The sequence below is a fragment of the Oryx dammah genome, unplaced genomic scaffold (genome assembly GCF_014754425.2).
Source record: "Oryx dammah isolate SB20612 unplaced genomic scaffold, SCBI_Odam_1.1 HiC_scaffold_11, whole genome shotgun sequence".
In the NCBI taxonomy this organism is placed as follows: domain Eukaryota; kingdom Metazoa; phylum Chordata; class Mammalia; order Artiodactyla; family Bovidae; genus Oryx; species Oryx dammah.
The window spans coordinates 25,729,820-25,755,535 of record NW_024070195.1 but is presented as its reverse complement, the minus strand read 5'-3'; the positions used below and the strand labels follow the sequence as shown (position 1 = coordinate 25,755,535).

Genomic DNA, 25,716 nt, shown 5'->3' with positions numbered 1-25,716 from the left:
AGGCCAGGAGAGCATGGCAGACACACCAGAAAAGTCCCAGGTCAGGACAGAGCTGCCACCTGAGTGAATTTATGAATTTCACAGTTTTAAGATAGTCATTTGGTTATTTTCCTTCTTCGGGTCATTTTAAATGGCTCTAACTCTTGGCACATTTCCCAGGTGGGCTCCAGGATTCCTTTAATTTGTTCAGTTATAAAACTCCATAATTGTCCTGTGTTTTAGTATTCACTGGACTATAAGTGCTAAGAAAAGAAAAAAGGGAAATACCAGTAGCTACAATGAAATTTACAAGTTGACAAAAGATACGTTATCAGGATATTCCTGAAGGGTTTATGTAAGTACAGGGAAAAAAAAAGTCAGACAAAATCCAAAGTAAATATTATCTAATGTGGATACTAGGGTTAATTTTCAACTCGAGAATATCTGCTCTGGCTCTATTTTTATAAACTTGATTTAAGGATTATTGTCCCCTTATCCATTACTTCTCTATCTAAGTTGTGAGTTAAACATATTTAACCTCCTTTGTATATTTCCTACATCTCTATATTCAGGGCTTAGATACTGCTCAACATTTTCTAATGTTTCCACCAAGCTGTCTCAGAGGAAAAATTGGTACTTCCTATTACAACACTCTTATTAATAGATCTCCCAAATTCAGTCACATGCAGTTGGCAACAATTTACCCAGCACTTTCCTCCCCTCTTTACCAGTGAATTAGCTGTTTGAGAGGTTAAATTATGAAGCTGTGATTATATCTCTAGGGCTTGAGAAATATATACGGCAGATAATGTAAGTTCTATAAGATTTAATAGTCTTAAATACTTTTCCTCTAGAATATTGCTATGTGTAATAATTAACTCTATAGGAGCCTTCGTAAGGAAATGGCTCTCTTATCCATCAAGTATGGGATAGTATGCGGTTCACTCAGACACCTGACAGCTCACTGCGGCTTTGTCCCTGGAACACAGAGATGAGCACAGGGCTGGGCCCAGGCCTGTCACTGCCCCTGCCTCCAGGCTCGCAGTCTCCATCTCGGAGGCTAATTAAACTGCTTTCATTCTAGAACAGGACAGAAAAGAAGCAAAAAAAGGAGTTGTAAGCATTTCACAGACTGTTGGCATAAAAGCAATGAGAACAGCATCTATAAATTCTTAATCATAAAACCTTTACCTTGTTTTATGAGATTTACGTGGGGGAACCTGACCCAGGCCTCCCTCTGTGGCTGTGTCTCTGACCATCAGACACAGTGCTTCCCACCAGCCCCTGCATCACAGACCCCTGCACATACTCACACAGTCAGACAGACCCCCTCACAGCTCGAGGCTGGTGGGGAAATCACTGTAAGAGTCATATTAATTTCTCTCCTTTTCCTCTCCTTGGAGAATTAAAGTCACCATGAAAGGGTAACAATCTAAACAGGAGTACTTGAAAGTGTTTATGTATGGCATCATTCTCCGCCCCAGAGATTTAGGAGTAGTTTTATGCTATAAACCTCAACAGTGTAGTTCTGCTCCTAAAATGCATATAAATCGTGCTTATCCCAGAGAGAGCTTTCCTCTCCTACTTTAAAGCCTGACTGTACTGTCAAAACAGGAGGCTTACGTGCCAATCTGATACTATCTTTCACTCTTGCTTAAGCCTTTGAGATCATCAAATTTGGTTTTCAGCATCTTTGTTTTATGGCAGAAACAATCTGGCCTGAACTTACCAGACCATTCAAACCCTAAACACTAACCTATCTACTCTTCTCAGCTTTTTATAAAAATAACTTGTTCAATCTCCAAGCTGTTGACAATGATCAGATCAAGATGGAGAGAGGCTGGCTGACCACAAATACACCAGATGCAGACTCTGCCCACTTCCTCCCCTGACCGCCTCCCAATAAGAATCAGGCATTTATTAAACACTTCCTAATAAAATGCTCACAGATCTGTTTTTTTGCATTTTGTTCAATTTCTACTCTGTATTTTGCTTGCATGACAGCGTTTCTGAAAATGTTTAATTCTGAGTGTAACACAAAACATACATAACAAAAGAATCAATAGCAAAGGCTTCTATTTTAGATATTCCAGAAGGCACATTTGTACAAATAACTCTAGTGTTTTGAAAAATCGATTTTAGAACATCCTCAAAACGCATCCCTGTACCCGTCCTCCCCTCCCCCACCCCTGGCCTTCTCCACTCAGGCCTGAGATTCAGGACAGTGACCCAAGTACCCTGAAGCAAGAGGAAGCTGTGTCAGCCTCTGACTTACCTCACAGAACATATATAGAGAGAGCAGAGTGAGTCCGAGGTTGTACACCACGAGAATCCCCCGGCAGGAGAACGGCTGCCTAGTCTTCATATATTTTGGTCCCAGCCACACGATTAGCAAGTACAGGATGGAGCAGACCAAGGTGGGGATGTAATTGTCCAGAAGAAACCATCCTTCTACTCGAGTATCTGGAAAATTGTAAAAGAAAAAACATTCAGTGATAATAAAGTAGATATAAAAATAATAACAATGTGCTTCGAACATGAAAAAATTTTCTCTAACCACAATGTTCCCAAGCCAGAAAAGCAACTCGAAGAGGAACTGTGAGTCTTCAATACACAGGCTCAATGCGAGGCTCACATTCATGTTCTAAACAATAATGTGCATATTATCAGGGGCTTTGCTAAATGACTTTTATAAAATCTGTTCTTAAGAATCTTAAAGAAAACAAGGAGAAAGCTCAGTTTTTCACTAACTGGATTGATTAACCAGGCTTGCTGAATTACGCATGGGTCAAGGAAACCCTAGAAGTGGCAATCTTTGAGCTCCGAAGCTCTCCATGTCAGCCCAGTGTCATCCAGTCTGTCTGGCATGCGCAGACTCAGAAAACATGCCACTCGGCCAGCTCAGAGATTGTCTCTGATTCAACAGGCCTCTCTGCGGAGTGCCATGGTCAACAGCCGCAGGAGCGAAAACTTTTTAAAAAGTGAGAGTGAAGCGGCAACGGATAAGAGAAGCGTGAGAGAGAAGACCTACATTACTGATTCAAGGACATTACTGATGCAGGAAGGACCTCCTGCCTCCCTCCTCCTCTCCCCTCGGCAGGAAGGAGGAGGAAAAGGACAGTAGATCAGCCCCTTCTTTGACCTCCTGGCTCAGCTATCTTGCTACTCTCTCTTCAGGGCCCTCTCCCTTGACCTTGCAGGACAAGCACAGCTTAAGGAGAACATACGCCCACTTGGGGAACCACTGTCAGTTTCCTTTCTGGCAGACACCCTAAATTCTCCCAGTGTCTCTTTTTCTTGGCTTCAGAGGGAAACTCCCTCCATCCTCTGCCCACTGATGCTAGGGTGGTGGTGATGGTAGTTTCACTGATCTGTGCTTCTTAGAAGCCCTTTAGGGAACTGGCTGCCCCGGGGAACTTATTAGTAACAAAAGGGTTCTTAACACCTAATGTTCTCAGCTCTGGGCCTGAGGCTGTCAATTCTGAGAACACAAGTTCTTATTTAGCAACTAACATCAGACTTATATATGTTTATGTGTACATAACAACACAAACACAATGACTGCACCTATGAAAACCTCCCATTTCCTTTTATTTAAAGCTGTTTTGCATCTTGCAAATTTATTTTAATTAAATTTAATTTTCTAACAGATCTTTATTTCCCTATGTCACCAAGTATCCAAGTATTTCCTGGGTGAAGTGAAGTCGCTCAGTCGTGTCCGACTCTTTGTGACCTCAAAGACTGTAGCCTACCAGGCTCCTCTGTCCATGGGATTTTCCAGGCAATAGTACTGGAGTGGATTGCCATTTCCTTCTCCAGGGGATCTTCCCAACCCGGGGCTCAAACCCAGGTCTCCCCCATTGTAGACAGACGCTTTACCGTCTGAGCCACCAGGGAAGTCCGTTTCCTGGGTGGCCGACCCCAGCCCCAGGTGGTAAATCCTTAGGGAGGCTGGTCAGTCATGAAGCCCTAACCCACCCCCAGGGGACTGGTTCAGATAAGAGCATGTGGAGCAACTGTGGCCGCTGAGCTCTGAGGAGACCACAGTTTGTGAAGTGCCCTGGGGAAGGGTTTTCTGGTTCTTAAAACCATGCAAAAGATTAGACTTTTTTTCCTCCTCTGGAGGTGCAGCCTGGAGCTTCAGCAGCCGATCTGCAACCACAAAAGATGGGGGGCCTGACCTGAGCACAGAGCTGCTGACACACTGAGGATGTAAGGTAGAAAATAGGAAATGACAAGAACAGGGTCCTTGGGTAACATCATAGAGCCCCTAGAATAACTCAGATTTCATGATGTTACTATTGCCGTTGTTCGGTCGCTAAGTTGTGTCTGACTCTTTGCGACCCCATGGACTGCAGTGTGCCAGGCTTCCCCGTCCTTACAACAGCTCAAACGCGTGTCCACTGAGTCAGTGATGCCATCCAACCATCTCATCTTGTCATCCCCTTCTCCCTCTGCCCTCAATCATTCTCAGCATCAGGGTCTTTTCCAACGAGTTGGCTCTCTGCATCAGGTGGTCAAAGTATTGGAGCTTCAGTCCTTCCAATGTAAGCTAATAATTTTTATTACAGTTTCAGCCATTTAAAATTAGAGTTTTGATCCCACAACACTGAAAGAAGGCATCATCCCAACATGAGCACAGACAGATGGATCTGGCTTGTTCTTTTCCAGGACCACACAGTAATTTAGCTTGTTCCCCATGGAGCAAGTTTTGACAAGCAATGCCACTAAGCAGCGTCCTTATACACATCACATCTCTGCTGATTCAAAGGGCACGTGTATTTTAATTTCAACAGAAAACATAACTGCCCTCCAGAGAGGTTACCCCGTTTCTCCACTTCCTCACTATTATCACAGATGGCGTAAGCCTTATTGCATCTCTGCCTTACTAACAGATAAAGTTCCTTTTATTGTTTTCTTTGTATTTTAAAAACCATGAGTCAAATGGAGATTCTATCTGTTTAAAACCCTCTGGAAGCTTTCCTATGAATTGTTCTGTGAACCTCCTAAGTTCCCCCTTTACAGGTGAGATGTTACAGATGACATTAGAGGAAGGTATACTATTTGGAGCTGACTTACTTGTCCTGAAGGACAATGAAAGATGAGGGTAAGAAGAGAGCTCAGGCACATATACTTATCCAGTGATGTGACACATCACAAAAAGACGTTAGAAAGCCCGTAAAACTGTAAAACGGGAAGGGTTTTAAACCCCTATTGCAGCAGTGTATTTTGAAAATCAGATTCAGCTGGAGACTCACAAGAACTGAGCAATCCGTGCCACCAACAGTGGTGAAATCTGTGGCATGCTCAGGCTGTAAGCTTGCAACATAATCCGATCTCCACTAAAGTCACAGAGGTTCCCAGTACCTGTGTCTCTGCCCCAGCAGTCAGGGTACCTTGCACTTGTTCACGACTTCAGGACTCCAAGCCCCTGGTATCTAATCACTGGAAAATGAGCATGGTTTCTAGACTGTCTTCATGCAATATTCACAAGTTGCCTATAACAAGGAGTGGCAGGAAGGATGGGAGAGCAAGACTCAAAACCACCTTACCTCGGGGGCCGAGCCATGCCCGGAAATAGGTGCTAAGCGATGCATCGAAGTGCTCCATTTTAAAGCCTATTAAGAAAAAGAGACATTGATTAATCTCTACTCAAAATGCTTTCTGTAGTTTTTTTTTTTTTTTCATAAAACAAGAACAAATTCTTTTCAGAGAAGACACTCTGGACAAGGTTAAGTTCCTCATGTTCAAACAACTTCTTTTTTAAACTCACAAAAGTAACTTACATGCTAAGTTCTCATTTGAAAAGCAAAAGGAAAGACACAATCCCGTGAATTCATAAATAAGCGTCAGTTTTCTGTGCTTCTTTTCTCAGCTCCATAAAAATTCTCTCTGTGAAGCTGAAATCTCAGAGGGGAGAAGGACAGAAACGGATAGAAAGCGGGCAGGAGTAAAGTCCATCAGGGCAAACAGGACTGCCATGGGGAGGAAATGGTTCCTCTGCTGGGTGTTTTTATTAATTACTGTCCTAACATGCTTCATGTCCACAGCAAAAAATTCACACATTTAAAATGAAAAGAGGCAGTAAGAAAAATCTCATCATTCTGCTCCAACACAACCCCTCAGACCCACTGTCAGAAGGAGCTTACTGGTACCATTTCTTGGATATACTCCTGGAGGTTTCTCTCCTTTAAGCACAAAAGATGACACATGCTGAATGAGAGTTTCTGTAACTGTTGGTTGCAACCCATTAATATCGATACATGATCAAGCCAACTTTGCATTAAAAAGAACAAACTAATCATCATAATCAGAGTGCTCTGTCCTTAGGTAGAATGAATAATGCTGCCATGAATCTTCAGTGTTACTGTACCATTATTTATGAGTGTGATGTAAACTACATTCTTACTGAGGTAAGCACAAAAAGAAAAAAGTTGGGAAAACATGTACGCTGAGTACTGTGTGTATTACGACATCTTGGAGATTGTCTCGTAACAGTGGTTAGAGACCTACCTCCACCTTCAAAGATTTTACAACTCACTACTTTCCCCCCATTTGAGATTTACATTTACAAGTTAGCGAAGCATCTTTTCATTTGTGCATTTATTTACTATATGTTCTATATGAAAGTCAGGAGGCACATTTTTAACTGTCTTGGTCGTTACTATTACAGAAACCACCACAAGTGTTTTTCCTTCCAAGGGCAAGGGCAAAATTGGTTTCATCAACCAGCAGTTTAATGCAACGTCTCTCCCTTGGCTGGCCACACTGAAGCCTACGTCTTATCCTTTGTCTAATTTCATGGATAACTACCTTAAAGTAGTTTGGAATTACCTAATGGATTCTAATAGTTACAACTGAGTCAACCCAGCCTGGTTATGGGAGGCACAGGCGTAGCCATCAATGACATCTTGAAAGCCACAGGTACTAGTGTTCTGGCCCAACATCTGTCCTTCCCTGGGGGTGACTCAGGAGGTCACCTGGAGGACTCCTTTCAGCCAAGAAGCCACCAGCTCCCCACACACCCAAATGCCAACAATTAGACACGACACCTTTGTCCCTCAGCAGTTACACAACCAGAGAAGCACAACAGGCTGGCAGGGGGTTATGTGGTTCCATGTGGGCTCTTTATCAGACAATCTGGGTTTGAAACCCATTGTCTCCACTTACTATAATACGACCTTGGACCATAGGAGTTATTTAACCTCCTACCCACTGCTGTTGCTGTTTAGTCGCTCAGCTGTGTCTAACTCGCCTGCAACCCCACAGACTATAGCCCTCCAGGCTCCTCTGTCCATGGAATTCTCCAGGCAAGAATACTGGAGTGGGTTGCCATTTCCTTCTCCAGGGGATCTTCTTGACCCAAAGACTGAACTTACATCTCCTGCACTGGCAGGAGAATTCTTTACTGCTGGGCCACCACAGAAGTTCCTCCCACGTTCCTACTTGCAACATGTGGGAAATAATAACTGCCCCTTGGGGGCAAAAATTCCAGGCTGGGGCAGGAACACACACGCGTAAAATATGTAAAGTAAATGTTGGCATGAAAAAAATAAAGCACAGTAAAGGGGATGGGATCGTGGAGCAAAAATTTCCTTTGGAAAATGAAGTTGCCACTCGCAGAAGGTAACCACAGAGCAAAGAGAAAGGGCACTCCAGTTCAAGGGCCGGCTGGGGGCAGTGGCCCGGAGACATCTGTCCCCCTCCTCCTGCCCACCAGCGTTCACAGAAATCAACCCCAAGGCGCGGGGAGCATGTGGCCACAGGCTGGCAGGAGAGGCGGCACCTTAGCTGTGCTCACAGCCTGTCCCCACATCCCCTTTGCAGTTAGCTCCCCAGCTGCCCAGCCACTGCAGAACAGGACAAAAGGTCCCAGCGAGTGAACTCCTCCCGCCAGGCGGCCCGCCCCGCTGGATGAACTGGGCACTTGCTGAGTGGCCTGTGGGCTGAGCTGTACTCTTTTGTACTTTTCTAATAGAACAGGAGAGGCACGGGGCCCTGCCAAGCCCTTGACACTCTGCCTGGTGATCAGGGATCACGGGAACGGCATGACCCACTTTGCACAATCCAAGTGCACGGCCAGGTCTGCGGCCCGCCCACCCATGGCAGAGTCCCATCTTCTGAGCCACTCGTGGGCCGGGAACGTCACTTCACCACCAGAGTCATCCTACTGGCTGCTCCGGGCGAGCTGGGCCACGCAGGCACACAGCTGCTCTGGACAATCGTACTGGCAGGGACCAAGCCCAGGCATTGGGCCCACGCGAGAGGAGCTCTGGTCCTGAGCTCAGCAAAGAATAAGCCATTCTTTGATGTGACTGGTTCCCCACACTGAGACGGGAAAAGGGGATGTCAGTCCTCCCAGGAGGCTGACCATGCTGACACTAAGCCAAGCATCACCTCCCCCACCCTCTTTAACCAGGAGCCCCTGGCACCCACCCAATCTACAGGGGCTTCCAGAACCACAGATCATGACGGGGAGGGGTTGGATCCACTAAAGAAAAAAAAAAAAAATCTAACCACGACAGTATCCAAAAGTTCTTCACCAGGTCAAGGGCCACACACACAAAATGATGGTAAGGAAAACACGCTAAGGGTCGAAAACAGAGGTGGGTGCGTTAGAACAGATTTTGAAGAATCCCTCTTTTATGCACATTTTCCAAAAGACACCGTTGAACATTACTTCCCACTATCAAATTCTAGAGTGTTTCTGGTAACCATGTGGCTGTATTACAATTGTGTCTCACTGTACGTGCCTCACTAAGAAAAGAAATCACTAACTGGGGCTAGGAACTACGCGGTATTAAAAACAGGATGCGACAGAGTTCAGTGCACCTTCACCTAGAGCATTAATCCTGTGACCCCGGGCAAGCTCCTGGGACACCTGCCACGCATTTCAGGACTGAGGTTAGCCTCAGGCCTAACTTCAGGAGAAGTGTCAAAACTGCCAGAGCTCAGAAAATAAAAAGACCTGGAAATAGCAGAGTACAAAAGGCCAAAATCCGAACCCCCTCAAGAGAGCCGGGCTCCTGTGGACGATCCATTTGTCCAGGAGCCAGCTCTGCCCAGGAGATGTGCCAGGTGAGTCACCTGTGTGAGGCTGAACAAGCATTCTTTTTTCACTATGATCCAGAATCACACAGAATTTGCTGGAGGCTTGAAATAAGATACTACAACAAGTTTCCCAGCAAACCAGTCCCCCCTCTCGCTTTCCACTTGGCCCTGGAGAGGGACAACAAGCTGCGAGCAAACAAGGCGGAGGGGGTGGCCACAAGGGAAGGTGGTTGGGCTTAAAGAGAGCTGCTCCTGTCACGGTTCTTGAGATGCAGTTATGAGTCTCAGAGTGCAAATGCTAACCATCTTGGCCATTTACACCAGGAGCTGGAGAAAGCGAGAAAGCTGCTGAGCACATGAATAGTACCAGCATCTTAAGGCAAATCTGCTTCAAAAGATAACCAAGATTTTAAAAAATTACTATAGTAAAGGAGGTTAATTTTCATAAACCCAAAACTAGGCTTCTTGGTGACTCTAAAGCTTAGCAGTGAAGATTTATTTTCAGGGTCAAGCCTTGGTTTCTCTTGCTGCCAAGACAGTGGTACCAGGGAGCAGCTAGTCTGCTCTGAAAGCTCCCTTTTCTGTAAGAAATCAGTCAAGTCACACTGCTCTCGGCAGACACTTAACTACTGTTAACTTCCTCATCATGCCTTGTTCTACTTGTTTACTCATTTAGAATCTCACGGTCCAGCTAAAAATGAGTCAGCTAAGCCAAGCTTCCAGCTCCCTGGGGTCAGGAGGAAGTCTCCCTCCGCTTTCTCTTCTCCGACCCATTCACCCCCTTAACAGTCTGCTCCTGTTAAGCAGGCAGGGGAATGCTGTTCAGGTTGCTGCCAACAACACAAAACATTAAATGGTACTTTAATGTGGTAGTCACAACACTGTTTCTTGAATTTACAGAGGTTTTTCTCAGCTGGAGAAAATCAGCTCAGGAGTGAGAGGAGGAAGCTAACCACACCTGCTCAGAAATGTTCAAATATAAAACTATCCTAAAGACCCTCAAGGGGAAAAACATCCAAGTACTTCCAGATAGGAAAGCAAGTTGATGAGAGAATCCCTTCAGAAAGCCGGCACTTAAATAGATGTTAACTCCAGATTACATCCTGGCTTGGAAGAAATTATCTGCCACATCCACAGTGGCCTCCTCACTCTGACAACTCAGGAATCTGTGCCTTTCCTCCTTCCCCCACAGGCTTCTCATACTTTATTACCCCATTCTAAGGGCACGTCCAACTCCTGTGGATGTTCTGATGGAGTCATTTTCTCTGACTGTGCACTGAGAAAGGACATGGCTCTGTCTGGGCTTCAGGCAAGTCACTGCAAAGCTGGGGCACCACCAATTCCAGCTGCAGGTCAGCAGCGTGGTTGAAGGCTGAGGCCCTCGTTCTGGTGCAACAGACAATCAAGGGGAAGCTAAGTGCTGCCACACTCAAGTATTCCCTAGGTTAGGGACTTCCCTGGTAGTCCAGTGGTTAAGAATCTGCCTTCCAATGCCAGGGCCATGGGTTCGATTCCTGGTCAGGGAACTAAAACGCCACATGCCACGGGGCAGCTAGAGAAGCCTGCACACAGCAAAGAAAAATCCCGACTGCGGCAACTAAGACCCATCTAAATCAGATAAGTAAATAACTATGAAAGCTTATTTTAAAATTAAAAAAAAAAAAAAAAGGTTAAAAGGGAAGCCCCTTCCATTGTCTCCAGCTCCTTGACTGGCCACCAGTTAACCGAAAAGCACTATTCTAACCATTACCGGAGAAGGATATTCCATTCTTTTAAAGCGGTGGAGGATCACCCAGGGGCTCTGTTCTTAAATGAATCATCTGTGGTCCTTCCTCCCCATTCTGTCTTTATGCTCTTTCCAAGGCCCAAGGTTAGATGTCAAATGACTCCCCACCTTGGCCTCTGGTAGCTTCCAGGGGGTATTCTTATCCACAACTAAAGAATACAACATATCATCAAAGTTCTTCTCCTACTAGAGACCCCACACACCAACCCACTTACCCCACAAGCATCTGGAGAAGGGTTCACTGTAGAAAATTACTCTTGGATGACTTAATTTTCATTTGAAATCAGGAGAATAAGACAGGTGACATTTGGCTTGGTTCACTGTCATTTAGAAGACAAAGCAAATCTAGACACAGGAAAACCCCCTGCCGGTGGATACAGACCGGACCGCTGCAGATGGGTGGAGAGCTCTGCTCCCCTAAAAAGCTTAGATAACAGAAACTCATCAATCCGCACAAGGCTGCGGGGAGACAAGGCAAAAGGTCAAGTGTCGGGATCAGGTCGTCTGGTGACTGATTTTATTTCTGTGTTCCTGGTGATGCTGAGAACAACTGCCCTTCATGCCACCAGTCACTGGAAAGGCAGCTGACTCACAAAGTTAACAAATATTTAATAAGCACCTACTGTGTGCTAAGCAGTGTATGCTTGCTAGGAAAACGGCAGAGATGGACATCCCTCTGCCCTCCTGAAACAAAGTGGTAAGCAGTGTATTCACCCATGATGCTTGGATAAGAGACCCTAGAAATTTCTGGTGGCTCAGACGATAAAGAATCTGCCTGCCAATGCAAGAGACCTGGGTTTGATCCCTAGGCTGGGAAGATCCCCTGGAGAAGGGAATAGCAACCCACTCCAGTATTCATGCCTGGAGAATTCCACGGACAGAGGACCCTAGAGGGCTAGTCCATGGGGTTGCAAAGAGTTGGACACAACTGAGCGACTAAGATACAAGACCTATTTGGGAAGTCAGTGGGAAAATGGTGGCAATTCACCTTGGCCTCATCTTCAAATGCCCATCATTACTTTCAGTATCTTCATCAGGGATAAAATTACAGGCTTACGTTTAAAGTGCTGTGACTGTCAGTCACCCTGTAATTATGTGCTCATTTGTTCACAATCCCCATTAAACTCCAAGCTCTTCAAGGGCAGAACCTCTGGCCTTCTCATTTGTATCTTCAGAGCCTGGAGCTATGCCTGACAGACTGCTAATTCCTGGCTGAAAACATGAATGAATAAACCCACATCTCAGAATCACCTAGAAGCTTTAAAAAACAAATTTTTCGGGGACCCACTTCTAGAAAATGATTTAGTAGTCAAGGGACTGAGAAAATTTTTTTTTTTTTAAAGTTCCTTAGGTAATTTTGATGAGTAACCTTCTCTGGGAACCACTTCTGTGTATATAAACTGGGCTTTTGGACACTAATGAAATCTGTGGCAGACAGTATCCATATTACGTATTACAATGACAGTCTAGACTAGGACAGTAGTCAAGGACAAAATGTTTTTGATTCCTACAAATTAAGTTACAACTCCCTGTTTGTTCTAGCTCTACCAGCAGGAGCAGGGGATGGAGTGGGGAGGTCATCTCTAAGCCCATTAAGTTAGAGATCAGTTATATTTTTAAAACACAGTATCACATAGCATATATACCATACAGTCAGCACATATTAAGTAGTGTAAAATCCTTGTCCACTCTGGAATGCTGTTATAAAGAATACTCCCCGGTAGTAGCTGGTGGTTGTGGTTCATGTCCGACTCTCTGTGACCCCATGGACTGTAGCCCATCAGGCTCCTCAGTCCATGGGATTTCCTAGGCAAGAATACTGGAGTGGGTTGTCATTTCCTCCTCCAGGGGATCATCCTGATCCAGGGAATGAACCCAACTCTCCTGGCAGGTGGATTCTTTACCACTGAGCCTCCAGGGAAGCCCTTAACCAGCACTTCCCAGGCTGACAGGTGTCGATGGTGGCCAGGTCTGCAAAGCTCAGCTAGGGAGCATCTGCCTTGCTGCCTGTGACCCCCAGCAGCTGTTCTTGGTACAGGATGGATTCAGTAACCAGGTGCCTGGTCACACTGATTTGGGTAATACAAAGGTGTCACCGAGTGGCTGCCAATGCCAGAACTCACGGCACATACCTGCCCTCAGCTAACTAGACATACTACCTGGAAGGACGCAAGGTGGACAACGGGAAGAATCTGGACCCTGGCCGAGTGGTGGGCTCAGGCTCCGTTCTTGTCAGTCCTATACTCAGACACTTCCGATCGGTTTCATTTCCTGGATTAGAGGACCGAGGTGTCTTCACATGAACTTGGCATCTGCGGAAGGCAGCCCCTTAGATGGTCCCCAGCGATCCCCTACTGGACCGGGGCTGTGGGTGTGACCAGAGGAACACAGCAAAAGGGATTGTCTGTCCCTTATGGGATGCGGGTATAAGAGCCACTGTGACCGGCATCGTGGTCAGTGCGCTGCTCAGATGACTCGCTGCTCCGGGGGCGCCAGCTGCCCTGTTGTGGGCCATTCTGCTCGGGGGCGTGGGGTATGCACAAAGAAACCAAGGCCTCTCCCAGTGACCGCCCCATGAGTAAGGAAGTGGACACTCTGGCCTGGGCCTGCCGGTGACTGCGGCTCCACAGCCAACTCATCACAGAGCCTGAGCCAGAACCACCCAGCTCAGCCTCTCTGGGCCTCCTGACCCTCAGAGACTGTGGGGGATAATAAATGTCTGCTGTTTTAAGCTGCTGAATTCTACAGTAACCTGTTACTTAGCAATAGAGTAAACTAACAGGTCAGTGGGGGTTAGAGGGGGTGTTTCAAAGCCAACTCCCCTTTCCTTTGCTGATTTTCCTTCTGGTTACCACACTCAGCTGAGGCACCAATTAGAAACATGGCCCTAACACACACACACACCTTGATTTAACTAGAACTGGGAAGGAAATGAAAAGGCTTGAATACTCTAAAGCATAGAATTTGGTTATAAAAAGAGTATAAAACTTTCATTGCTAGTCTGAAGCTTGACAGACAAGGAATCTAACATTTATTATAATGTTAATTACACACCCAGATTTTCAAAGGCTCAGTGGAGACTTATCCCCATTTTCTACATGAGGAAATTAAAGTTCAGAGGCTTTGAGTAACCTGGCCAAACAAACAGATCCATTTAGTTATCTGCAGGTTTATATGACTTAAACCAGGTGTCCTGGTTTATTGGAACTTGGTTTCCTGGGACTCAATATGTGTGTGTGTGGGGAAAAAAAGGCACATTAGGATAAGAGTCAGTTACTCTGCTATGTATGAATCTTGTGCTCTCTGCAAACCACCACACAGCTGATTTTTTTTAAAAAGTACTTCTTAAAAGCTATCATTTTGACAGCTTGTGATCTGCAATGAATTTTGAAACGTCACCAGTGAAAAAGAAAACCACAAGCCTTTCTAGCCTTTAATCTCACAGGATCCAAGAAAAACTTTTTTCCCGCAAAAAAGTAAAACAGTTGCTGTTATGATAAAAGCCAGCAAGGAAAATTTTCAGCCTGAGTTTCTGCAATTGGGTCCACAGAGGATGAGTAGGCAACCGCTCGCCTCATCCAGCCTCCTGGGCCCTTGCAGATATGCACCCAAGTCAGGTGCTCTGGCATGAGATGTAGGCAGGGCCACAGTCTCCTCTTCCTCTACACTAGCCCAGAGAGAGCCTGCTGACACCACTGGGAAGTCCTCTATTAGCAGTGCCCAAGGGATCTCCCTACGCGGTAGGTCAGGGGGCTACCTGTCAGCAAGGTAGTACCATCCCAATAGCTCTGGCCCTTTCACTTTTAAAAAGATCCACGTAACACCCACCAGAATGCTGTAATCATAAACACAATTGTCGGTGAGGACATGGAGAGACTGGAACACTCATACGTCATTTGGGACTGTCAAATCATACATCTGATGTGGAAAATAGCTTGGTAGGTCCTAAAAAAGTGAAACACAGAGCTACCATGTGAGCCAGGAATTCTACTCCTAGGTACAAGTGCAGAAGAAATGAAGACAGATGTTCACATAAAAACCTGCACACAAATATTCACAGCAGCGATGTTTATCATAGCCTCCCCAAAAAGGTGAAACCCCCATTTCCACCAACTGATGAATAAATAAAAGGCAGTATTGTATGTTTCTCATTCGTAAAAAGGAATGAAGTACTGATGCATGCTGCAACACAGACGAATCCTGAAAACATTATGCTAAATTACACAAGTCGGACACAAAAGGTCACATATTATACGATTCCATTGTAGGCAATGTCCAGAATAGGCAAATCCATACAGACACAAAGTGCATTAGTGGTTGCCAGGGGCTGGGGAGGGGAGGATAGGAAATAACTGCCCATGTGCATGGGGTTTTTGAGGTAATGACAATGCTCTGGAATTAGATGCACTTAAAATTAAAAATAAACATTAAAAAAAACCCAGATATTTTAAAAAAGCTTAAAATTCTGCATTCTCAAGCTCACTTGTAGAAATCCTTATACTAATAAAAGCAGAAGTGCATTAGGATTTACTTATATGATTGTCATCAGTGATAGCAGCAGCAGGAAAATTGGGGAGGACCTTTAAATTTAAATATCCATCTAAAAGAAATTTGCTAAATTATGGGACAGGCACACAATTAAACAGTATGTTGTTATTAAAATGAAGCTCCCGGGCATTTATCCCACAGAAAAGACTGACGCTCCCACAAAAGCCTGTACATAAATGCTCAGAGCAGCTTTATCTGTAACAGCACCAAATCAGAAACACCCAAGGTGGTCCTCAAAAGGTAATTAAACAAACCCTGGGTACATCCACATCACTGAATACTTCTCAGCAACAAAAAGAACACATTGCTGATACATGTAACAACCCAGATGAATCCCCAGAGAGCTATTGTGAGCGGAAAATAGCCAACCCCCTTATATAACATTTTGAAATGACAAAATTACAGAGATGGAAAAGAGATAAGTGGTTGCCAGGGGTTAGAGATGGAGTGAAGGCAGGAAAGAAGCGGATGTGACTATCATGTGCGGATGGAAACATTCTACTTCTTTTCTCTGTCAGCAACCAGTTGTGGTACCAAACTACAGTTCTGCACCATGCCACCAGGGAGGAGGAATTAAGTAAAGGGTACTTGGGATCTAGAATCTCTGTGTTATTTCTTACAACTGCTTATCAACCTGAAATTACCTCAAAATAACAAATTACATTTTTTAAAAAAGATCCACAAAAGTGAGCAAAAACAACAGCAGCAGCCCAGTAAGCAACTGACGTTTTAAAAAATTCAAACACCTCCCTCGCACCGCCACTGACACAGAGTTGTGACCTTCTGGCATCCTAAAAGTTTCTGCCAGAAGGGAACAGTGTGAATTATGACCTCATTCATGAAAACTTAACCTTTCACCTAAATGTTGGAGTTCCCAGTACTTTAATTTTCATATCTGTCTAATTTAGTTTTCCAATATGATTTACCCAGACTATGCAGGTGATGGGAGTACTATTTGAGCAGTTTAATGTGTTTTTTTTGGCAATGCCTCTAGGCATATAGGATATTAGTTCCCTGAGCAGGGATTGAACCTATGCCCCTGCTGTGGAAGCATGGAGTCTTAACTACTGGACTGCCAGGAAAGTCCCCAGTCTAATGTTCTGACTAACTTCAAGGGACCATACTTCTCATACAGGCTTGTTTTCAGAGAGTAAGAAAATCATTAAGCATACCAAATAAAATCTTCCCAAATAAAATCAAAGCTTTGATGATTCGGGGGCATTCTGTGATCCTGAAGGGTTCTAGAGTCCAGATTCTGAACGTCCCGTCCCATCTAACAGAACCATGGATGAAAGCAGGCAGAGATAACTGGGATACATCTGGAAATCTATTATGTTTGTCTGGTTTAAATACGAACTCCATGTCCTCCGTTATTTCTGTGCCATTTTCTGTTCTCCTACACAGAACATAGAAAACTTTCGAGCTGTCACATTCTAGATGCTTTTTGATTAAAATACCAAGAAAAGCTTATTCCATTATGAAAAATAAAAACTGCTTTCTTCTATCTCTGGGGCCATTTTCTTGTCAATCCAATGAAAAGCACAAAGCGGTGAAGAAGCACTTTTATTAAGTGGAGGAGTCCTACCGTTCTGGGGTCCCAGTTTCCTGGGTGTGGGCGGTGTAGGCGACAAGTCCTATCCTGCAGGGGGCCCTGGTGTCCCTGGATGGGAAGGAGGCTTCGACACCCACAGCGGCCCAGAGCACAGACACTGGCCAGCAAGGGGTGTGGGGACCTCTGTAACCCTCTCTGGAAATTCTCCAGCAAGATTAGATCTCTTCCGAGCAAAGCTTTTCTCCGTTTCACCAAGTGCTACTTTCAACTTTGCCACTTTCAACTGTGCCACTGTGTTTAAAACCCCCTTGGCGACCACTAAAGGTGAAATACAGAGAATGAGGCCCTAAGGCGATTCCATTTTAGTGGAACTCCAAGTATTTCAGCAAGCCACGTGAGTGTAACTGAATATTCTGACTGGCTAAGAACAAGATTTTCCCTTCATTTCAATTCTCCCCAAGTAACAGCATTCAACTCCAAGCTGTCATAAAAGTCATTTTGCTGTAACAAAATGAAGATTCAGAAGCCAGTGATTGGATTAGCATGAAGTCAATTAGGTGCCCACCTACAGCCAGAACATGGAAAGCGAGGCACTAACAGGTCTGAAAGTGAAAATGAAGGACACAGTTAAGGAGGAGAAAAACATATCTATGGATAGAACTTGCAAGACATCTTTCCAGGAGAGCTCAATCAGGAAATTTCAAGAAAAGAATTTAGGCGGTAAAATGGCACACATTACTATTTAGCAACAGGCCTTTCATGGGCATCAAATGTGTTTAAGGAATCACGGTAAAGGCAGAGATAGGCAATGTGGTCCGTTGATCAGAAATCGAGCTATTGTCTAGCTGGAACTCAACGTTCTTAGCTCATTTAAAAACACAAATGTTCCATGACAAAACATTTAACTGGGGGGGAAGGGACAGATATAAAAGAATACATGATATCCTACTTTGACCTGGGAAAATTATCACATATTCCTAGAAAGAACCAAATAAATGCACTTGAAGAAAATTAATAGGACTACAGAAGCAGTGACATGTTGAAAATGTATTATGGCTTTCTCCAATGATGATCTTTATATACATGAACAATTTAATATATACCCTCAGGTTGGAGAAGGGAAGGAAGTGTGTCTTATCAGCTCAGACTGCTATAACAAAAATACTATAGACAGGTGGTTTAAACAACAGACCTTTAATTCTCACAGTTTGAGGGGCTGGCAAGACCAAGGTCAAAGTTCATTGAAACCTTTCCCAAAGGCCTCACCTCCAAATGCCATTGCACTGAGAGTTAGGGTTTCAACATATGAACCATGGAAGGGAGGGCAGGGGTGGAACGGAGGCACACAAACATTCCGTCTGTAATAACAAAGAGGTGGTTTTAAGAGATAAAGGGAATGACTGTTTACAGAGTCTAAAGAAAATTGCTACTTTAAAAAAACCTAGCCTCTAAAGTGAATCATTTTCATTCATTCACTCCCTCAATTTATCAAAACACATAATCTCTACTTTACAAAAGGGCTGCGTTCCAGATAAGTTGATGTTCTTGCATGCATCCTTCCAGATAGCTGACGTTCTTCCGTGCATCCTCAGTCATGTCCAACTCTCTGAGACCCCATGGACTGTAGCCTGCCAGGCTCCACTGTTCATGGAACTTTCCAGGCAAGAAAACTGAAGTGGGTTGCTATTTCCTTCTCCAGGGGATCTTCCCAATCCAGGGATCAGTCTGTCTTTTACATCCTCTGAATAGGCAAGTGGATTCTTTACCACTGTGCCATGCTGGGCAGCCCTGTGATCCAGATGTTAATTTATAAACTAGTCATCTGGCATTTGGAAAATTCTATTTTCTGTATTCTATTTTCCATAGAAATTGTGATATTTGTAGCTCTAGACCTTTTGGGGATTCCACTCCAACTGTAAAAATATGATTAAAGCAAAAATTAAAAAAAAAAAAAAAAGGTGACCTTCTCTCTATCCCCAGATGCCAGAGAGTTTGGGTAAAACTGAAAGAGTCTCCCACATCCTAGGAACCCTCAATTCCCAAGTTAGGAACCCTAGCTGTAAATGGCTGACAGATCTCCAGATGGGCCCTAAACTAATACTGAACTCATAATGAAGTGCCAACTAGTCCTACAAGAAAATAATCTCGCGAAATGTGTGTGTCATGTGGGTTACTACCTTCCGAGTTCTGACACTTTCACACTATAGTATGATCTTTGGTAGGCTGTACAGATTTCAGTTTCTTGATCTATAAACATGTGTAATAATGCCTTCACCCCACAGGATTCTTGTGAGATTATAGAGACACTTGGGGGCAATGCATGGGCTCTTCAATTCAACTCCAAGACACATGTGGCAGCTGTTTTTATGATCATCAAACATACATTCATGGCATTGTGGGAGGCACTGGGACACGGACCATAGGACAGAACAGCCGCCTCCGGAGAAGTCAGAGTCTCACGGGAGAGAGAAGAGGTCACTAACAAGCTGAAGGAGATGCCCTGACAAAGGATGTGTAGATTCTACGCAGGGACCAGTGGGTCACAGGGGCACGTGTGAGGCTTGCCAGTGGGAAATGGGATGGGAGGAGGAGAGAGGAAAGTGAAAACCTATGTTGGAGAAGCAGGTAAGAGCGCTAGTGTTTGCTTTTAAACTGGGGGTGGGTGGAAGGCTGGAAAGGGGGTGATAATCAAGGCTGTCAGAAGACTGCCACAATAGTCCATGCAGGAGATGGAGGTACTGTGAGGCCATGGCAGGGGAGGGAATCAGGCAGGGGCCACAGGAGAGACGGCAGGAAGGCGAGGTGAGGGAGAGGAGAAAACCCACGGGCTCTGACTCTGCACCCCACAGGCAGGATAGTCAATGAGTCAGGGAGCACAGAGTCATAGGGGTGGGGGGAAGGGAAATAGGGAAAGTTCTGAGGATCTTAGAAATGTGCTGTCAGCTACTAATTATATTCATCATAGACCCATCATGCCTGCTGAGTCAGGAGGCAGGCCATGCACTGAGAGTTACCGAGTGCAAACTAGTGAACGTTCTCTGTAATGACATGTTCTCTTGTAAGAAAAATCTGCAAGATGAACTGGGCACTGAGTCTGTCATGTTAAGTATAAGAAGTTCAAGGTTAAATAAGCTAGGACCTAAGCCACACATGTGTTTAGGGATTTGTGCTCTTGCTAAGAAAACACTAAGCCAGCTATGCTCTAACCTGAATTACACACTTGAGGGAGGTTGAATTATTTAGCAAATTGCTATTTCGCTCCACTAAATGGTGTGCTAATGACTGCTAACGAAAAAGTTTTCCAAAGTTACTCCCCCATCCCATCTCTCCAAAAGAATCTGAAAGCCACTTAGGACAGCCCAGCCCACCTTTTCAAATGATTTCTCTTATTTTCAAGTCCTTTTCTCTGAAGAGCAGCATGATGATACTAACGGCAACAGTCCTTACTATGTGCCAGTCGTTCTGCTATAATTGTAAAAGGATGGCCTCACTTGACCCCGACCAGCATTTTCCACATCCCCTTCTCACAGGGGAGTACACTGAGGCAGAGGGCAGTTAAGTCCTTTATCCAAGGTCACGTCCATAGCAGGCAGACTGACTCCAGAGGGTGCTCTTTTAACCATCACTCTAGTTCCTATGTTACAGTAAAAATTAAAAAGGGATGTTTATTGCAGAAACTTGAAAAAAATCGAAGAGGGCTTTTTTGGGGGGCGGGGGGAAGGGGACTATTTTAAAGTAGAAACAAAAAGCCTCTGAGAGTGTGGCAAAATCTATGTCCCTCTTTCTGCCATTTACAAACAGAGTGACCTTGGGCAAGTCAACCTCTGAAAGCCTCAATCGCCTCACCTGAAGTATTCCCTTCAAATGGAAGTGCAAATAATACCTAATTGGATGGAATGGTTAGTGTATAGCATTTAGCACAGAGCTATGGTGTTGGAGAAGACTCTTGAGAGTCCCTTGGACTACAAGGGTATCAAATCAGTTGATCCTAAAGGAAATCAGTCCTGAATATTCATTGGAAGGACTGATGCTGAAGCTGAAACTCCAATACTTTCGCCTCCTGATGCAGAGAACTGACTCATTTCAAAAGACCCTGATGCTGGGAAAGATTGAAGGCGGGATGAGAAGGGGATGACAGAGGATGAGATGGTTGGATGGCATCATCAACTTGATGGATGTGAGTTTGAGTAAGCTCTGGGAGTTGGTGATGGACAGGGAAGCCTGGCGTGCTGCGATCCATGGGGTCGCAAAGAGCTGGACATGACTAACTGACTGAACCAACACTACATAATAAATATAGAAATGAAATACAAATATATTTCACTTTTTTCTGGGCTTTAACAAAGCATATACCTGTATAATCTTGCATTTCAACAGTGCAGCAATTACTTTCTTCATAAATCTAATCTGAGCTTTGGAGTAATGTTTATATAAATGCTTTCATTATTCCATTATCAATCATTTAGTCTGTTTTCAAATCTTTAGCATTCTTAAATAACATTGTGATGAACATCTTTGCACATAAAACTTTAATTGTGTGTTATTTTCTTGAATGAGATTCCCAGAAGTTGGCCAATTATGTCAAAGAGTCTTCATATATCTTGCAAAATTTCTTTCCTAAACACCTTCACCTATTAATGTTCCCACCTGCAGGGAACTTGTGAGTAGTCTATAAAACTGCATCCTGGCCAGGACTAGGTAATGTTATGAAGGAAAAAGAGGTGTTTTTTTTAGTCTGATACAACATGTTCTATGTTATTAAAAATATAAATCATACAGAAAGCCCAATAGCTGAAGAAACATCAAATATATGTATGTAGTCATTTCTGGCTAATGGTTATAAAAGAAAAATAATAAATTCTGTGTATCATCTACTTTCTGAAAGATTGATTAGTGAATGTAAGCTGGTATTTAATTGGTCACTTAAGTTTTTCTGGGCTTCCCTGGTAGCTCAGTTGGTAAAGAATCTGCCTGCAGTGCAAGGGACCCAGGTTCAATCCCTGGGTCGGGAAGATTCCCTGGAGAAGGAAATGGCAACCCACTCCAGTATTCTTGCCTGGAAAATCTCATGGACAGAGGAGCCTGGTGGGCTGCAATCCATGGGGTTGCTAAGAGTTGCACATGACTGAGTGACTCACACAGGTTATTAGTAAATGGAACTTGTCTGCATTCCACAAAGATCCCCCCTTAAGGCCAGGAATTCAGTCTAGCTAAAATTTTTAAACCAAGGAAGCATGCATCTTACACACACAATAGTGATCTTGCACTTAACAAAGTACACACCAAGTGTTTAAGTATCTATTTTGCCTAGGGACATGGGCTGTTTCTTAAAAAACAGAATCTACAAACCCAGTCACAAAGGAGCCCCACAGAACACCAGTAAACCCAGTTCTAGTAACAGAGGCTCATAAAACCAGCTTTTAAAAAGCCAAATGTTTTCTGTGTTTAAGAACTTTAAGTAAGATGGTGCTTCCAGGTGGTTTTTAACTGTGTACATAACATTCTGGAGAGGACAGGCCATTGTTTGCTCATTAGCAGCCAAGCCAGCCAATTCAGTTTATGTCACTAGTATTATTGTCAGTAAAAAGCATCATAATACAGCTTTTTTTTTTTTTTCAAACCCCATGTGGAGGCACTGAGTCAGCAGTCAGAAAAACAGCTTGACTTGCTCACAGAGAAAGTCCCCATGCATTTCACAGGATACAAATGAGAAGCCCCAAGGAGTCCTCTCACCCACACCCAGAATAAAAAAGTTGAACCCAAAGCTTCAACTGAGAATCAACCAACTGCTACTTGCATCGTAAAAATCCTCCTGACGATAAGTGGGCCACCCCTTGGGGAAAAGGAAGCCCCAGTGAAAGAAAACTTCAACCCACAAAATGTCAGGCGTGCATTGGGATATAAGCTACCCCAGGTCTAATAGGATGAAACAGCATTAACTCTGGCCTGATTTGTTCCAGGATCAAATGAACCTTGGATCATCACAGACTGTAATGCCTCACTAATGAGTTAAGACGATTTTGTTACAAAAATCATAATATTCTTCCTTTAGAGAATCCCCGCCATCAGGGTGGAAAGATCATTAAAAATAAAAAATACAATGATGTTCATGAGAGTAGTAACTGACACTGAATACTCAGTGTGTTTAAGTGTCACTCCAGGCACCCTGACATGCACCACTTATTTCAAATTTTTGTAACCTTGTAAAGGGTCTTTTGCCCACTTTACAGAGGCAGAAACGGAGGCTCACACACTGGAAGGTACTATACATGATGACAGAGCCTGTACTTGCTTCAGAGGATACAAACTAAGCTCTTAACTACTGCTCAAACTAAAATCAGACTAAGTTTACCTTGGCAAGGAAAATACAAAACGGCATCCAAAAGGCACCTTCAAATATGTATAACACACTGCTGGGTTCTAAGTAACAAACTAAAGTTTTGTAAGGAATGATTTATGCCTGAGGCATCCTCACCACCAAGACAGAGGTGTGCAAAGCAGAATGTCACTGGGCCCATGGTTATGACACACCTGATTTTGTTTTTCTTCCCCATTCAAATGAACGAGAAAGAAGTTTGGTGTTCTGCACACAGCATCAGTGTAGTCCTATTAAATCTCATGTAGCAAACCTGCTTAGAAATGATAGAAAAGCAAATAAAGGTGATAAAGTAATTTCAGTGAGGTTATGACTGAAAAAAATTTCACATGGAAACTTCTGGTTTGAGTGCCCTGAGGGATAACATAATATGGAATGAGAAATGTGTCTACCATGTGCAGCCCTGGTCAGTTTCTAGAGCCAAGATGAGTAACAAATCCTCAAATTTCTTTAAAATATTTTTCCAGTAGTCATGTACAGATGTGAACTGGACCATAAAAAAGGCTGAGCAATGAAGAATTAATGCTTTTGAACTGTGGTGTTGGAGAAGACTCTTGAGAGTCCCTTGGACTGCAAAGACATCCAACCAGTCCATCCTAAAGGAGATCAGTCCTGGGTGTTCACTGGAAGGACTGACGCTGAAGCTGAAGCTCCAATACTTTGGGCACCTGATGTGAAGAGCTGACTCATTTGAAAAGACCCTGATGGTGGGAAAGATCGAGGGCAGGAGGAGAAGGGGACGACAGAGGATGAGATGGCTCGATGGCATCACCAACTCAATGGACATGAATTTGAGCAAACTCCAGGAGATAGTGAAGGACAGAGAAGCCTGGCGCGCTGCAGTTCATGTGGTTGCAAAGAACTGGACACAAACTTAGTGACTGTGTGTGCCCAGTCGCTCAGTCATGTATGACTCTTGTGACCCCACAGACTGTAACCTGCCAGGCTCCTGTGTCCTTGGGATTTTCCAGACAAGAATACTGGAGTGGGTTTCCATTTCCTTCTCCAGAGGATCTTCCTGACCCAGGAATTGAACCCAGGTCTCCTGCATTGCAGGCAGATTCTATACTGACTGAGCTACAAGGGAAGCCAGACTTAGTGACTGGAGAACAACAAACAACAACAGCGGCACATATAATCAGTTATGGATCTATCTCTAGATGTTACACCAACTGATGCAATTAAAAATATACTGGATCCCACAACTGTCCAGTCTAGTAGAACAAGGACATACAGGTAGAAGATATGAAAAATAAAGACAGCAATGAGTGTGGGATAATGATCTGGTCTTAGACCAAGAGAAAAAGCTGAGGAATGCTCTATTATCAGATCAGCATGTTTCCATCTACAAAGAGGATCAAGAAACAGTAGAAATAGCTTGGCACAGAAGAACTTTCAAAGATGTGCAAACAGCAGAGATAGCCCGTGGGATATTACATAAATAAGCACTTTCCCTCAAAGGCTGGGAGTACAGATTAACCTGAGGCCAAGGACTATTTTTTGGACACTAATAACCCCACTCCCTTGAAAAAGGTAGAAAGGCACTATGCTAAAGGTTGCCAGGTCTCCTGACTCTGTTCTGCCCCCAGGCCCAGTTTCCAAGGTAAAGGTCCCAGCAGGGGGTTGATTTCTGTCAGGAAGGTTGGTGCCCAGCTGGTCCTTCAGGACACCACGTGTGTCGCACTCTATTTACTCCTGACCAACCTCTCAGGGGTTTAGGGTCCTGTCCAAGAACAAAACCAGGTATGGAGAAAAACCACAGCACTGAAGAATCATTCGGGTATTACTCTTCAGAACAAATTCTAGATTAAGACAGCCGTTACTGCGTCACAAACCAGGCACATGATACTTACATCCAAGTGTCAAACCTTATCCATTCCAGTGCCCACTATCACAGGAACTGAGGATAGGAGCCCCCTGTGCATTGCACAAGCATCCCAGCCTTTTACATACACTCTTCTTGATGGAGGGGACTGGGAGGAATCCACAACTCTCCAGTCTATCTGGAATCACATACATGTAGAAAATTAAGACCACAAGGAACCTGGTAAAAGAGAAGCAGCACCAAAGGGGTGAGCACAGAGGGGCGGAGGGAGAGATCTGGGGCTGGGGCACCCAGGGAGACCTCCCCAGAGGAGTGGAGCTAGGACCCATCCTTAAAAGAGCAGTGGGAGTGGTTAGGCCAAGGGATTTGGGAAAAGGGCTTCCCTGGTAGCTCAGATGGTAAAGAATCTGCCTGCAATGGAGCAGACCCGGGTTTGATCCCTGAGTCGGGAAGATCCCCGGGAGAAGGGATACAGCAACCCACTCTAGTATTCTTGCCTGGAAAATTCCATGGACAGACCATGGGGTCACAAAGAGTCGGACACAACTGAGTGACTAATGCTTCGCCTCACTTCATGCCAAAGGAAAGACACGATCCAA

The 25,716-nt window shown here is 44.3% G+C and overlaps 1 protein-coding gene across 2 annotated transcripts in view; it reads right to left on the bottom strand.

Moving 5' to 3' along the window:
- Positions 1–25,716, bottom strand: part of ELOVL5 (ELOVL fatty acid elongase 5) — a 66,979-nt gene that overhangs the window by 21,613 nt on the left and 19,650 nt on the right. For both annotated transcript variants that reach the window (XM_040249461.1, XM_040249462.1), the window contains exons 2-3: positions 5,532–5,597; positions 2,255–2,442 (exon numbers count right to left, since the gene is read on the bottom strand). In XM_040249461.1, the coding sequence (XP_040105395.1) occupies positions 2,255–2,442; positions 5,532–5,589 (246 nt within the window). In that variant the 5' untranslated portion in view covers positions 5,590–5,597. The remainder of the gene's footprint in view (positions 1–2,254; positions 2,443–5,531; positions 5,598–25,716) is intronic.